Genomic DNA, 15,251 nt, shown 5'->3' with positions numbered 1-15,251 from the left:
AGCGGTGGCTCAAGCCTGTAATCCCAGCACTTTGGGAGGCCGAGACGGGTGGATCACGAGGTCAGGAAATCGAGACCATCCTGGCTAACGCCGTGAAACCCCGTCTCTACTAAAAAATTCAAAAAAATACTAGCCAGGCGAGGTGGCGGGCGCCTGTAGTCCCAGCTACTCGGGAGGCTGAGGCAGGAGAATGGCGTAAACCCAGGAGGCGGAGCTTGCAGTGAGCTGAGATCCGGCCACTGCACTCCAGCCTGGGCGACAGAGCGAGACTCCATCTCAAAAAAAAAAAAAAAAAATCAGAAAAAAAGTTACTAAAAACCAACTCTGTGTGTATCTTTTAAGGTTTTATAATATCTTTTTTTAAAAAAAATTATCAAACACTGTAAATGAAGATGTTATTACATAAAATGTTTTGCAAAGCATAAAGGTTATTCTTTTAAAACTCCTTTTCATTGAAGGAGGATTTGGGGCAGTCTATAGAGAAGATGCCTCACTCTGTATGTGATGGAGGGGATTCTAAGGATGTCATTAGGGAAAAGAAGACACAGCACCCCCATGGGAGTGATTAGGGATCACTGGCTCCGGCTCTGGCTCAGCCCCAAAGCTCTGCTGACCACAGGCAAGTCACTCTCCAGCTCTGACTCTGAAGGTCTCCGTTTGTTACTTCACTCCATGGATCTGAGGCTCCCAGGCCCCTGGTGACCTACTATTCTACATAGGATCAGCAGTGGGCAGACCCACTCCATGTTGCATCCTAGCCAGGAAATCTGGAGTGGGTCAAATACTCAGCAGAGAGCTGTGTTCCAGCTAGACTTGATCTAGGGCCTCAGCTCCCCTCCACTGAGCTGCGGAGGCCCCAACCTGCCCATTGCCAAAATCTGGGACTGGGAAGGCCCTTAAAGGACACAGGCTCAGAGGCTGGACTCAGGGATGCAGCAACTCAAGGGTGAGAGTTGAGACCTCCATCCTAGTCCTGCACCGCGTGGCCCTGGGCAAACCTCTCTGTCTCCTGCCACTGACATCCCACAACCCCGCATACCTTGCCAAGCTGCAGGAGCTCCCAGTGGTGGTTGACAAAGGCCAGAATCTCCTCAAAGTCAAAGTACTTCTTCTTGCTCTGTACCCCCAGATTATAGAGGGCCAGGTGAACCACATCCACCCTGGGCAAGGGGGCAAGGAGGTGGGACCAGGTGAGGTGGCAGCCTGCTCAGCCAGCGTCACAGCTTTCTGGGTCCAGGCTGAGAGACAGGGGCAGAGCTGGGACCCAGTAGCTGGACATGGAATCGTTCCAGGAGGGAGGAGGGAGGGGAGAAGCTGGAAGGAGCAGCGGTCAGTTTGGACTAAGCCCCACCCTCTCACCATCGCAGGGGCAGCCTCTCGATGTACTCTGGGCCCTGGTTACACACGGAACAGAAGAACAGGTAAAACCTGTGGGTGGGCAGAGAGGGGGGCCTATGGTGGGAGGGGCTCGGACACCCCCCCAGTCCAGCCCCCTGATCTCCTCACTCGCCACCTGCCTTCCCATCATCTTCTCACTCCCAGGGCTGCTGGCCACTGGGGGGCAAGGACAGAGTAGGACAGGGACTAAGAGATACCCCATATTCCTTCTAGCCCCTGCCCTCAATCCCCTCCCCAGTTCTTGCCCTGAAGCATGGCTGAGTTCACAGAGAGTGAGCTGAGCTAGGTTGGGCTGCCATGGTCACCCTCTTCCCCACAGAGACAGACACACACGCAATCACAAATGACATGAGACACCAACCAAAAGATGCATAACATCAGGTTTGACATCCATAATGACTCCATTAGCTTAGCTCCATCAGCTAGAAGCCACGTTAAGTCGTCCACTTCCCCAGCAGCTTCCGTAACAACCCTGGGCAGGGCTGGCGCAAATACTGTGTCACCCCTTCTTCCCCAGACACTTAAGGGACTGGGGCGTAGGGAAGGCAGGCATTTATCTAAGGTATGCCACAAATCAATGGCAACTAGGGATGTGGCCCAGAATACTTCTTTATTGCCTCCTGGCCCTGCATAGCTGGGAGATCCCCTACCTTGAGCTGCCTCCATTAAACAGGTAGGCATACATTGTCACAGACCCCCTCTTGTCTGGAACCTGGCAGTCAACCTGCAGGAGTTGCTGCCATCCCTGCCCCCCTCCCACCATGCCCAAAGCCCAGTTGGACCAAATTAGCACCTACCGGTCTCCAAACATCATGGGCTCATTGAGGCACTGGGTGCAGGCCTCGTGGAACCACTGTCTGCACCGGTAACATTGCAGCATCCGCAGGTACCATCTGGAGAGACAGAGGAGCCAAGGTCAGCCAGAACCACACCCCCAGTCAGGTATGCGCTTTGGCAACCTTTCCCAACTTAAATTTGCCCTCTACTGGCAGAAAGGGAAGATAATTCAGTTACTGAGCACTTAGGCTGTGCCAAGGGAGGACCTGGGAGTTGGACATATACTCTCATTCGACCTCACAACCTGGTAAAAGATGGGGCACTGTCTCCATATTACAGATGAGTCACAGGTGAAATGGCTTGCTCTAGCTCACTCAGAAGGCAAGTGAAGGATGATGACTCAAATTCTGGTCTCCCTAACTTCAAAGGCTGTGCTCTCCTTGCCATGCCACAATGAAGCCACCATTTCTGGACTTGCTGCTTCCCAAACACTGCTGACAGGGAAACGTTTGCCTTGGAGACTACACAGGAGAATAATGGTTTCTGTCAGCTGCACGGGGGCGAGACTACATCTGGCTTTTCTCACCTGCAACTGTATCTGCTCTATCATGGTCATCCAATAACTATTCATGGAATATGAAGAGCAAAATACTCAATGCTTCATTGACACCTTGTCAGGTGAACTCCAGGTTAAAATGCAGATTCCTTGGTCCACTGCAGACCTATTCAATCTTTGGAGAAGCCTCTGGAATGCATTTTTAACAAGCATCCTGTGCAACCCTGCCCATAGGTGTTGAGAAGCACTGCGTTAATGCAAGAAAGGTTTCCATAAGCATTTCTCCATCTGACAATACTTGGGGAAGCTCATAGGCCTGAAGTTAAGGTTAAGCCCATTTGAGGGATGAAGTAGTTCAAGCATTGCCCAAGTTACCCCGCTGGAGCTTGGGGCTGAGATTCAGGACTTCAGAGGGTCCTGACGGCTGAACTTCCTGAGGCCAGAGACGCTACCTCTTACATCTATGGTTCCTTTCACAATGCCAAGTGCACTCAGCCCAAGGGAGCAAGCTCAGCTGCCATGACTACATAGGGACCCAAGTCAGCAAGGAAGCATCAGAGACTCTTGCCGCAGAGCCAGGACAAGAATTCCCTCCACAGTGGTCCCGACATAACATGCCCTTACCCCCAGTCCCCTACCCCTGCCTGATTGCCCATCTCCAGGGAAAACAATCTTTCCTATTTTTGGAGACAGGGTCGTCTTGCTTTGTCACCCAAACTGGAGTACAGTGGCATGATCACGGCTCACTGCAGCCTCCATCTCTCAGGCTCAAGTGATCCTCCCACTTCAGCCTCCTGAGAAGTTGGGACTACAGACATGTGCCACCGCGCCAGGCAGGAAAAGGATCTTAATATCTTACCAGCAGCCGGTTCCACTGACTCTGACGGTGAAAAGGTTATCTTGACTTTCATGCATTAGTACCACCACTACCACCAGTAACAGCTCCCATTTTTTCCAGAGTTTACCAAGTGCCAGGCACTATGTGAACCTCTATGTGAATTATGTAATTCACGCTCTGCTCATAATCACCACAGGATGGGGAAACTATTCAGAGAGCTGAGGCTCAGGGGTTGCACAGCTGGTAAGGGGCAGGGCCAGGACGTGGACGTCCAGGGAGGATTCGCACTATGTCCGGCCCAGGCTCTTAACCACACTTCCATACTTCCTCGTTTCCTACAGAGCTCCAAGGAAACACTTCTGCCCTCTAGCCCTGCTCCACAGTGCTAAATGCCACGCGCAGCCCGGCCCTCGGTTCTCCCCTTCAGGTCCCGCCCCCTCGGGCCCCACCCCGAGGCCTCCCCTTCGGGGGCCGCCCCTTGAGGCCTCGCCTCCTCAGGTCCTGTCCCCGAGGCCTTACTATTCCCTCCTCCCCACCCCGCCCCTCCACAGGGTGCTTCTCAACCAGCCCCACCTCCCTGGCACCCTGCTTGGGCTGTCGTAACCCGCCAGGTCCGCCTCCCGAGACCTCGCTCCAAGGTCTAACCTTCCGGGCCCGCCCCTCGAGGCCCCGCCCCCAGGTCTAACCTGCGGAGTTCACTTCCCGAGGTCCCGCCCTCAGGGCCAAACTTCCGGGCCCACCCCTCGAGGCCCCGCCTCCGTAGCGGCTGACACCCCAGTCCCGCCCCCCGAGGCCCCACACCCGCGGCTGACACTCCAGGCCCGCCCCTCGAGGCCCTGCCCCCACAGCACAGCACGCTGGGACAGCCCTCAAGGTCCCCGCCTTGGCTGACACTCCAGGCTCGCTCCCTATGGGCGGTCCCCACCGCCGATTCTCGGAGACCTGCCCTGCCGCCCGGGGGGCCCCGACCCCCTGCCTTACTCTCCGGGCCCGCCGCAGTAGCAATAGCATTGCTGCTGGTTGGTGCGGTGGGGCGAGTCCCACTCGAGCTCTTCGGGCTGGTAGGACAGCACCATCTTCACGGCCTGCAGCGTCCTGGCGATGGCGCCCTTCTTCAGCGCGCCGCCTTTCTGGGGGGAGACGAGGGCCCCAGTCAACCACCAGGTCCGGGTGGACCACGCGAGTCAGCACACGGCTGTCTATCGAGGGAAGTGCTGCCAGGGTTTGGGGGACCCGCAGATATTCCAATGTGGTCAGAAAAGCAAGAAGTTTTTTCTCATTAATTCCAAACCCATCCCCTCTATCCCAGAAGGAACTCCGTTGATAACAGAATTGAGAGTAATAAGCGCAATAAAGGCAACAATTACCAACATGTATTTACATGGATTTTCTCTTTTAATAGTAAAGTATCATTTATTGGTCCTGTTATTCCCGACACCAAACCCATCTCCACTTTACAGGTGAGGAAACTGAGGCTCAGGGAGTCTACAAATCCTGGCCAAAGACAGTGGCAGAGGCGCTATCTGTCTCCAAAGCCCAGGTGTGGCCCTTCTGCTTGGAGCTCAGGCTCTGTGATTGGAGTCTCTGGGCTGCCCCACTGGAGGAGGCAGGAGAGGCGGGGACTGGGGAGGATGAAAGGCTCACCCGCACAGCCAGTGCGAAGATGCAGCGTCGGCAGAACCAAGGTGTGAGCAGGGGCTGGTCGGCACTGCCCGCTATGGGGATGTGGCACTGCTGGTGGTAACCTACGGCAGAGGAGGGGGCAGTGAGCGCCCACAGGGACGCCGTGGCCCGAGGCCAGTTGGCCCAAAGGAGGCAGGACTGGGAAGGCTGAGGGAAGTCCTAGGAGCTCTGCCTGCCAGCTGCCGGGAGCCTGGCTGCTGATGCCCACCAAGGTGGCCAAGTCAGTATCCAGGCTGGGAATTAAATGACAGCATTGGCCAGTTGGAGCGGGGAGGGGGGGCACAGGAAGGTCTGACTTCAGTGCCTGAGCTCCATCTTCCCCACCCATCCTCTCCGTTTAGCAGGGCCCCAAATTACATACACCATCATACCCTCCCAGCTTTCCCCAGGATCTCCTCCCGAGCCCTCACTCACAGCAACTGGCCCCCTTTCACCCTGGAGTGCCAAGACAAACAGGAAGCCAACAGAGGCCCCAACAGGCTGGAGCAGTACCCATCAGGGGCCAGTGCGTGGGGACCCATAGGTTGGGGCCTTCTCAGGGCCCTGCTCTCTCCACTCACCCAGGCCACACTTCCCGCAGATGAGGATCTCATTCAGCGGCCCTGATGTCTTCCCCAGGCAGATGTTGCACTTGGGCTCCTCTCCTGGAACGCCGGCTGAAAGAGAGGCCCTCGAGGGTCAGATCCAGCTCACAGGAATGAGAAGTTTTATACTCACTCTACAGATGCCCAGCCTCTACTGTCTGCTAGGCCTAGCACTAGGCCCCACATGCCACCTCACTGAATCTCCCCAACCACTCTGAGATGCCTATCATCATTACCATTCTAAAGATGGGGAAACTGAGGCTTTGAGAGGTTAAGTCCCTTGCTTAGCTAGTAAGGAGAGGGTGGGATTAAACCTATGGCTATTTGACATCAAACCCTTTGTTCTCTTGACCACATCATGCTGCCTCTCCTGCCTTATTTAACTTGTTTTGTTAAATTGTCATTAAATAATTTTTTAACACTTTATTATGGGATAATATATCTTTTTTGTTTGTTTTGTTCAGATGGAGTCTCACTCTGTAACCCAGGCTGGAGTGCAGTGGCATGATCTTGTCTCACTGCAACTTCCGCCTTCCTGGTTCAAGCAATTCTCCTGCCTCAGCCTCCTGAGTAGCTGGGATTGCAGGTGCATGCCACCACGCCTAGCTACTTTTTATATTTTTAGTAGCGATGGGGTTTCACCATATTGGCCAGGATGGTTTCGAACTCCTGACCTCAAGTGATCCGCCTGCCTTGGCCTCTCAAAAGTTCTGGGATTACACACGTGAGCCACCGTGCCCAGCCTAGAAGTTATAATGAAACTCCATCTTCTCATTACTTATGAACTCATGGCCAATCTCGTTTCTACTATATTCCCACCTACTTCTCCTTCCTGTAATTATTTTAAATTGAGTCCCAGATACCCAATAGATTTTCCATAAATATTTCAGTATGTATTTCTGAAAGATCAAGACTCTTTTTAAAAAACATAATTTCAACACCTTTACTGCATGTAAAAGTTAACATAATTGCTTAATATCATTACCAAATTCAGTTAATCTCTCATTTCCAATTGTCTCTTAAGTACAAATGCCTTAATACTTTTAAGTCTGTTCTTCCGAATCAAGGTCCCCAAGTAAAGTCCATACATGGTGACTGGCTGATGTTTTTAAAATTACTTTTAATCTATAGGTCCCCTCTCTATCTCTTTCTTTGCATTTTATTTTGGTTGAAGAATAAATATGTTTTTATGTGTGAAAGGTTTGTACATATACATTAAACACATTTTGATATGTGTTTCTGTCTTCTTTCTCCAGCACGCTGAAAGTTTTGTAAGGGTAGAAATGGTATCTCTTCAGCCAGGCACAGTGGCTCACGCCTGTAATCCCAGCAGTTTGGGAGGCCGGGGTGGGCGGATCACAAGGTCATGAGTTCAAGACCAGCCTGCCCAATATGGTGACACCCCGTATCTACTAAAAACACAAAAATTAGCCAGGCATGGTGGCGTGTGGCTGTAGTCCCAGCTACTTGGGAGGCTGAGGCAGAAGAATCGCTTGAACCCGGGAGGCTGAGGTTGCAGTGAGCCGAGATCGTGCCACTGCACTCCAGCCTGGGTGACAGAGCAAGACTCTGTCTCAAAAAAAAAAAAAAAAGAGGCTGGGCACAGTGGCTCACGCCTGTAATCTCAGCACTTTGAGAGGCCGAGGTGGACAGATCACAAGGCCAGGAGATTGAGACCATCTTGGCTAATATGGTGAAACCCCGTCTCTACTAAAAATACAAAAATTAGCCAGGTGTGGTTGCGGGCGCCTGTAGTCCCAGCTACTCGGGAAGCTGAGGCAGGAGAATGGCATGAACCCGGGAGGCGGAGCTTGCAGTGAGCCAAGATCACACCACTGCACTCCAGCCTGGGTAACAAAAAAAAAAAAGAAAGAAAGAAAAAAAGAAATGGTACCTCTTCATCTCTGTATCCCCAGGACCTCACAGAGTGTGGCATGTAACAGGTGTTCCAAAACATGTTTGTTGAATATATGGCCAGGCAGGAACCTTGCCTCTTATTCCTGAACATGCTCCCAGGAAGGTGGTGTCCACAGTGCGTCTCAGTAAGTCCTCATTGGCTTAATGAAGCAATTGATCAATAACTACAGTGGTGTTCAACCTTATGCTCTAATCTCAGGAGATACCGGAGGGTCACCATTCTGCCCAGAAGGGGCAGTTCTGGCTAGGAGACAAGCCATTCTTCAGCCGATCACTGTGGGTACCTCCAAGGAGCCTGATATGTAGTGGACCTCCACAGGAGGTCAGCTAAGGTGCATGGTCATCTCCATCTGGCTCCTTATGCTTTCAATAAGGGGGTAAACCACGAGAGGAGATCCTCATTGCTTTGGATATTTATACAATACATTTCAGGGGTTGGAGAGGAATCGGTCTGCACTGGCCACAATTTCTTGGAGAAGGGGGCAATTTGAAAGCTTTACTAACTGGCTGGGTTCTGCAGCCTCTACTTGGCAGTCTTCTTGGAATCATCTCTTACGGTAACAAATTCTTTTTTTTTTTTTTGAGATGAAGTCTCGCTCTGTCGCCCAGGCTGGAGTACAGTGGTGCAATCTCGGCTCACTGCAACCTCTGCCTCCTGGGTTCAAGCAATTCTTCTGCCTCAGCCTCCTGGGTAGCTGTATTTTTAGTAGAGACGAGGTTTTACCATGTTGATCAGGCTGGTCTCAAACTCTTGACCTCAGGCGATTCACCCACCTTGGCCTCCCAAAGTGCTGGGATTACAGGCATGAGCCGCTGTGCCCAGCTGGTAACAAATTCTTGAGTAACAGCTTCTCTAAAACCAATAGCACTGAGCTAACCATTTTACATGGATTAGCTCACTTAAGCCTCCCAACCACCCTATGAAGCCAGTAGTTTCACTTCATCTTTCACATGAAGAAACTAAGACTCAGAGAGGTCATATTACTTGCTCTGCAAATGCAGCTAGTAAGTGGCAAAGCTGGTCCAAGGTCTACCTGACCCTAAAACCTGCTTCTTCCCCCTCTAGGGGCCATGTCTCTTCTCCTGTTAGAGTATAAATGGCAAACATGTTTCTCCTCTCATGCCAACTCTGATTGACAGGTAGTAGCTGCTTGGGGCTCCACGTTGAAAGTACATGTGTTGTCAATGGCTACTGATGTCTGTTGTGTGTACAGGAAGGGAGAATGGTGGCAAAGATGGTCCTGACTTGCCATCTCTGTAAGGGAGAGATGTCAGCTTTCTGAAGGCAGGGATGGTACCCAACCCAGATTCCCTTCAGCCCTGAAAGCTGGTCTAGCTCCATCCAGGCATGTCCATCTTCACCCTGCCTGACTTATCTCTGCTTTATTGTTTTTTCTCCCATTCCTCCCGGCTCCGGCTCCTTGCCCCGTGGAGAGGGCTGCTTCCACTAGTTTTATTCATATGTTAAATCAGGGATGCTGTGCTAGTATCTAGAGCTGACAATTCTGATTACCTGGACACGCCCCCTTTTCTAGCCCAGACTGACCCAGAGCTTTGAGCAGCTGGAGCTATAGTGTAGCCAGGAAGCAAACACAGGCCTGAGGCCCAGTCTGGCCCTCCCAACACCTCCCTGAGCTACCTTCCCCACCTGCCCAGCCTCCCTCCTGGGGTATGAATCCTCAAGGGGATGACTGATGTCCTAAGTACCTTCCCAAGTCAATATACAACCAGATTAGATCATTATCACAGGGGGGCTTGGGGTTCATGGACAAGGGCAGATGCCAGGAGTAAGAGATGGAAGGAGAGGAAGAAATGAAGGCAGCAGAGGAGAGAAGAACTGGCGAGGGTGGGGGCTACCTGAAATGTTAGGAAAACTCACCATGCTGTATGTCCTTCCATAGGACCCAGTATTTGGAATTATCTTCGAAAGTCACGAGGCAGCTTTGCTTAGAGCTGCTGACCTGGGGCACAGATAGGAAGAAGCAAGTGAGAAAGGGTTGGGGAAAGCCAACCTGGAACATAGTCTTCCCCCATTTTTGTCTCCATATGCTCCAGAAAGCAGGGCTAGAAGGGGAAGGAGGATGGCAGTTCCTGGACAGGGTGTACTCCTTGTCATTGGAGTTGCACAGCCAGGGACCCATGGATGATAACTTGGTCAGAATGTTGACGACAGAAGCACAAGTCAGATGCTCCTCTGTGATCCTCTCGAACCTGACTTTTTTGCTTTGTAGGCTCTTAGAGCACCTTTCTAAAGAACTGATTGGATGATGCTGACCCTAAGGATGGTTGGTGCCTGCAAGACCAGGCTCTGGCCCCTCCCACCACCAGCTTTGGGCATGAGGGACAAGAAGGGAATTCCCTGGCAATCCCCCTGCCCCCTGGTCTGACAGCCAGGCTGGAACATGAGCAGAGAGATGCTGAGCCTGAGAACAGGGGCCAGAGAGGACAGGTTTACCCTCTTGATTTTCCCGAGGTAGTACAGGCCATCTGTCCACCGGCACAGCACATACTGGCCCTCCGTCAGCTTGGACATCAAGTCTCTGAAGTTGTTCTTGACCTTCGCCAGGGCTCCCTTGTTGGGGAGGTGGCTGGTGGCACCATAGGAGTCCCGAGTCCCTGGATCCAGAGCTCGATTCTCCATCAGCTTCCCCTGACACTGGGAGAGACAGAACAGGGTTTTTACTTCTTGCTTCCCTGCTTCAGAAATCCCATTAGGGGAAGGAAGGAAACCACCATTTCTGTACACTGTGCTATAAGCCAGACTTGTTTATTATCTCACTGATTCCTTGTGGCCATCCTATGAGGGAGGTATTATTCACGTCTTACAGATAGGGAAACAGGTGTGTCAAGGAGAAGAGGCTGATGGGCCAAAGGCAGAGCCATGGCCCATACCACACTGTCTTTTAAAGAGACTGGATCTCTCAACCCACACAGAACAAAGTCCCCTACCCAGCGGGCCTGAACCACTCCCTGTTTCAGGAGGCTGAGGTTTTATTCCTTAAGCAAACACACTCCATGTGCTCTGGATGGATGATCTTCTCCAGGGGAGCAGCTGGGTTTTATTTTTTACCCCCAACCCCTGCAACCATCCCTACCCAGAGATCTGTCCAGAGAAAACTCACCTAGAAAGGAAAACCGGGTGGCTTGTAACTAGTGTAGCCTGGGTCATCTGTCTTTTGTAATCCCCTCTTCTGTTCTAAATTATGAGCTGATTTAATGGAAACCAATTCTGGGACATTTAAACCCACTTATGCTTTCACCCAGATACACATTTGCTCCAAGCAGTGAAGTCATCCATCCCCATGCCAGCCTCTCCACGCCTGTCTCTCACTATCCTAGTCAACGTGCAGTTCACCCATCGATTTCTCTGTCCCTGCTAGTGGCACTGCCTCCATGCATCTCAAACTTCTCTAAGCAATGAGTTGCCACAGCAGGCCATTTTAAGTGCCATGATTTCTGGTTTTCCATCTCTAGCTTCCATCCTCCTGCCCTAGTCTGAGTTCAGGCCTCATCTTTTGCTTGGGCCATTCATTCATTCATCACTCAGTAACAGTTTCCTGGGCCTTGTGCTCACCTCCACTAGGCATCTGGGGCGGGGAACGGTACTACCTGCACCCAGTGCTAAACAGGTAGCTCCTGCATTCCCGCTTCTCCACCAGACTCATCCGCAGGGCCACCAATGTCCTTCCAGAAACCTTCTGGGGCTCCCCACTGCCCTCACTGGTGCTCAAAGCCGTCACTAACGCCCCCTCCTTCCCTGCTGGGCTCACCTGGTTCCATGCCCCTCCACACACTCTCCACTACAGCCACACACAGCCTCGCTCTTTCCCCGAGAGCCTACTCGGGTCTCCTCCTTGTGGCCATGGCGCTGGGCACCTGGTGTTATGACTACTTGTTCACAGGGAGAGAGTCCAGTGCCTGTTTCTGCGTGGTGCCTGTGTGTACTCCTGTGCGACTGGGCAGGATGATGTCTACGGCATTGTGCCAGGGAGTGTGTGAAGCTAAGTACGAGTTTACGTGCGGGGCCCTGGGGCGAGCCGGGCACTGCAGTGGTCTCGGCTCCCCAGATGGTGGCGTGGCCACGACCCTCTCCACCCCCACTCCCATCTCCTTTCTCTCCAGCGCAGAGTGCTCAGGCTCCCGCGCAGGGGATGCGGTCTGAACCCCTGTCCTCTCCCTGCCACCTGGCTCGCCCGGGGCTGCGAGGTCCCCGCCCGCCAGGCCTGGGGCCAGGCCGGGGCCGCTGCAGGTTCACAAACTGACACTTCCTCCCCCGCTGCGCCTCTGGGAGCCGGCCGGGTCGCCGCACCCGCCTCCACCCTGGCCGGGAGGGGGCCCCCGGGTGGCGCCCCCCCAGCCCCCGCCTCCGTCCTCCCGGAGCGGGCCCCCGCGGGCTGTGATTGGCTGATTCAAACCCATTTGCAAAGAAATGCCTGTTTGCGGGTTCCCGTCTGCGTCCAGTTCAAATCCGCGGCACCGGGAGCGCGGGGCCGGGCGGGGGCAGGAAGCGAGGATGATTCATGCGCCGGGGCCTCTCCCAGGGCGGCCGTTGGCTTTTTAAAAAGGGTATTCAGGAGGGGGTAAAAAGCTTGCAGAAGCACCCCCTTCGGGTTCAGCGCTCCTCTCCTCAGTTGCTCGGACGCCAAGCCTCCCCCATCCCAACCCTGCTGCAGCCTGACTTCGGACGTGAGCGAAATGCCAAACGCTCGTCCGTCCTTCCCCCACCCCGACAGGAAAATTAAAGATCGGGGGCAAGGAAGAACGACCTGTCACCCACGCCCCCCGGGGCTCGGGAACCCGGGTGGGGCCCCTTTGCCCCGCAGGTACCCTGCACGCCCCGTCCCCACCCCCGAGCGCCCCGCTCCATGGGAGTCTCACCCCCCGGAGGCGTTCGGGCCGCCAAAGTTCAGGGAGATTTCGAAAAGAGAGGGATGACGGCCGGGAGAGGAGAGCGTGGCGGGGAGTCCGCCCAACAGCTCAGAACTCACCGCGAGGCTGCGTGTCCGCCGGTCCCACTTGGAGTCTGGCCACCAGGCGCATCGGTGGCGGAGGCGGCTGCGCTCGGCCCGCGGCTGCCCGGCCGAGTGTCCGCCCGTGGGGCCGGGGTCGGGGTCTCGGCGGGGGCGGAGCGGGGCGGGGGCGCCGCGGGGAGGAGGGGGAGGCGGCGGAGGGAGGGGCCGGGGCGCTCAGGAAGGGGCCCCCCGGGCGCGGGGCGCCATCTTTTTCGCGTTTTCCCGCGAATTATTGACGTCCCGCTTATGTAATTAGCGGGGGCCGCGCCGGCCTCGCCATTGGAGCCCGCGGCCGCCGGGCCCCGCAGCGCAGCCCGCCCCAGCCCGCCCCGCGGGCGCGCATCCTCCGCGGCCACTCTCCCGGACCTGGGCCCCCCGCCGAGGAGCGGCCACACCGCGGCGCACACGGAGACGCCAGGCAGTGCGCATGGCGCACACTGCCGCTCGCACACTTGTTGAGGAAGCACAGCTCTGCGCGCAGGCACCGGCGGACCCTGGCACAGACACACAGCAGGGCGGCGCGGACCCTTGGCGCAGACACGCAGACACAGACCCAGGACGGCCAAACGGGCCACACAACAGGTTGCACTCACAGCACAGGCGTTCGGCACAGAGACACAGCCCAAGCGTAATGTAGATACACAACACACAGTGCACAGCGCACAGACACAGGTCAGAACACACCGCAGCATGTACAGGACACACTCCACAAAGAGAAGTACTGTACACACCAGCCATAGGCATAGATACACAAGGGAGAACACAATGTACACAACAGAGACACAACAGAACATGCATGTAAGGTAGACGGACATAACACATAAAACCACAACGCAAGAACAACACAGGCAGGCAAGAGACACAAGTTTTCCTGAAAAGGGGGCATTCAGATAGGTTGTGGAAATAGGTTGGTGGGTGTGCCAGGTGGAGGGAATTTAGTGGGCTAACAATGCAATTTTTAAAATATGGGTTAAGGATATCAAAAGGCAATTCACAAAAGAGGAAACCTACATGGCCGAAATAACCCCAAACAACAAACTGCATAGACACAGTGCACAGAAATACATGGTACAATCGCAAATATATGCCACACGCATAACACGTCATATAAATAAAGGGCACACAATGAAAGATAACATGCACAGAGTCATACGAATGGCAGATCGAGGCAGTGGGCAGAGCTCCAATCACAGGGTCCCTGCCCTGGGGGGGAAAAGGCAGACACGGTCTCACCCAGACTCACTCTTGGGGGAAGGGGGGAAAAACACTTACCAATAACCCCACCCCCATCCTTGCCCTCAGTCCAGCGCGCCCACCTCTGTGGCTACCATCCCACTCTGCAGACACCCCCACCAGACAGGGATGTGTCCTTTCATGGGTGTGGCCTGTGGCCTTCCCTGTTCACTGTCAGTTGCTCACTCTGGGCCCTCTGCCTCCTGGCCTTGGAGCATGATCTGTGCTGCCCCCCACCTCACCTTCTCAGCAGAGATCCAGGAATCCTCACCTCCTTCCTCACTTCCTTCCACTCCTCCTCCTGCTCTCACCTGCCTCACTGTCCCGTTCTGGATCCTGGGCCTCAGCAGAACCTAGCACTGCTGAGCACCTGCCTGAACCTGGAAGGAAAGCCTGGGAGCAGCCTCATGGCACAAAATCTCCCAATCCTGGAGAGCACATTTCAAGTCCCAAAGGAGCCCTAGGATTGTGCTACTTAACCATGTTCCGCCCAGAGAACGTGTGTCCAACGCGGGTAGGGTTGATGATGGGAGCAGAACACTCCCACTAGCTTCTAAGCTGGCTGGGTCTGCCTTCAGGATGCTGGGGGACAGAGATGACAGAGGGAAGTGCTCACCTCTGAGGCTATAGGCCAGCTGCACCCACTACTGGCCATGGGAGCCTGAGTGTGTCACTTCAACTCTTTTTTTTTTTTTTAAACAATTCTTACTCCCGAGACTTTAACTCTTCAGCTTCCGTGTCCTCACCTAAATAGAGTTCTTGGGAAGGTTAGAGTTAATATATGCAAAGCCCCTGGTGCCTGGTGGGTGTGCAGTAAGTGATCATCGTATTAATACTTTGTTAAGAAATTATGTATTCAGAATCTTGATGGCCCCACTGTGTGGGACTAGAGCACGGGGATGGGAGACACACAGGTGGATGGGAGACAAGGGACTGGCAATCTGGTGGAGGAGGTGGTGTTGATGCATAAATAAATAAGGGGATTGTGCTGTGAGCTGCGCATGGAATTGAATTGTCCTGGCTTCAAGTCCAGCTCTGTCTCTGAGCCAGGATGGGGTCTTGGGTTGGCTAGACCCTCCTACACCATGTTTCTTTATCTGTTTAAAAGAGGGTAATAATACTACCATCTCGTGGGGCTGTCGCATAAATGCTCAAATAATACAATGAAGGAGCAGATGCTTTTGTAAACTAAAAAGTTTGATACCAAACTAAGAAGTTAAAACACTACAGAACAGGAAATTATAAATGCCACG

The 15,251-nt window shown here is 53.8% G+C and overlaps 1 protein-coding gene across 7 annotated transcripts in view; it reads right to left on the bottom strand.

Annotated features, from left to right (window-relative positions):
• PHF19 (PHD finger protein 19) overlaps positions 1 to 13,603 on the bottom strand; it is a 23,835-nt gene extending 10,232 nt beyond the window's left edge. The window contains exons 1-10 of one of the 7 annotated variants that reach the window (XM_023223741.2): positions 12,742 to 12,914; positions 12,187 to 12,306; positions 10,209 to 10,409; positions 9,633 to 9,714; positions 5,813 to 5,908; positions 5,214 to 5,314; positions 4,551 to 4,699; positions 2,196 to 2,291; positions 1,360 to 1,428; positions 1,040 to 1,160 (exon numbers count right to left, since the gene is read on the bottom strand). In XM_023223741.2, coding sequence (XP_023079509.1) covers positions 1,040 to 1,160; positions 1,360 to 1,428; positions 2,196 to 2,291; positions 4,551 to 4,699; positions 5,214 to 5,314; positions 5,813 to 5,908; positions 9,633 to 9,714; positions 10,209 to 10,394 — 900 coding nt within the window. In that variant the 5' untranslated portion in view covers positions 10,395 to 10,409; positions 12,187 to 12,306; positions 12,742 to 12,914. The other 6 variants (XM_023223736.1, XM_023223740.1, XM_023223739.1 and 3 more) reach the window with 6 other exon arrangements.
• Between the last annotated feature and the right edge of the window lie 1,648 nt (positions 13,604 to 15,251).

Source organism: Piliocolobus tephrosceles, chromosome 14, assembly GCF_002776525.5.
Source record: "Piliocolobus tephrosceles isolate RC106 chromosome 14, ASM277652v3, whole genome shotgun sequence".
NCBI lineage: Eukaryota > Metazoa > Chordata > Mammalia > Primates > Cercopithecidae > Piliocolobus > Piliocolobus tephrosceles.
The sequence above is the reverse complement of the archived record's forward strand: the minus strand, read 5'-3'. Positions and strand labels throughout refer to the sequence as shown.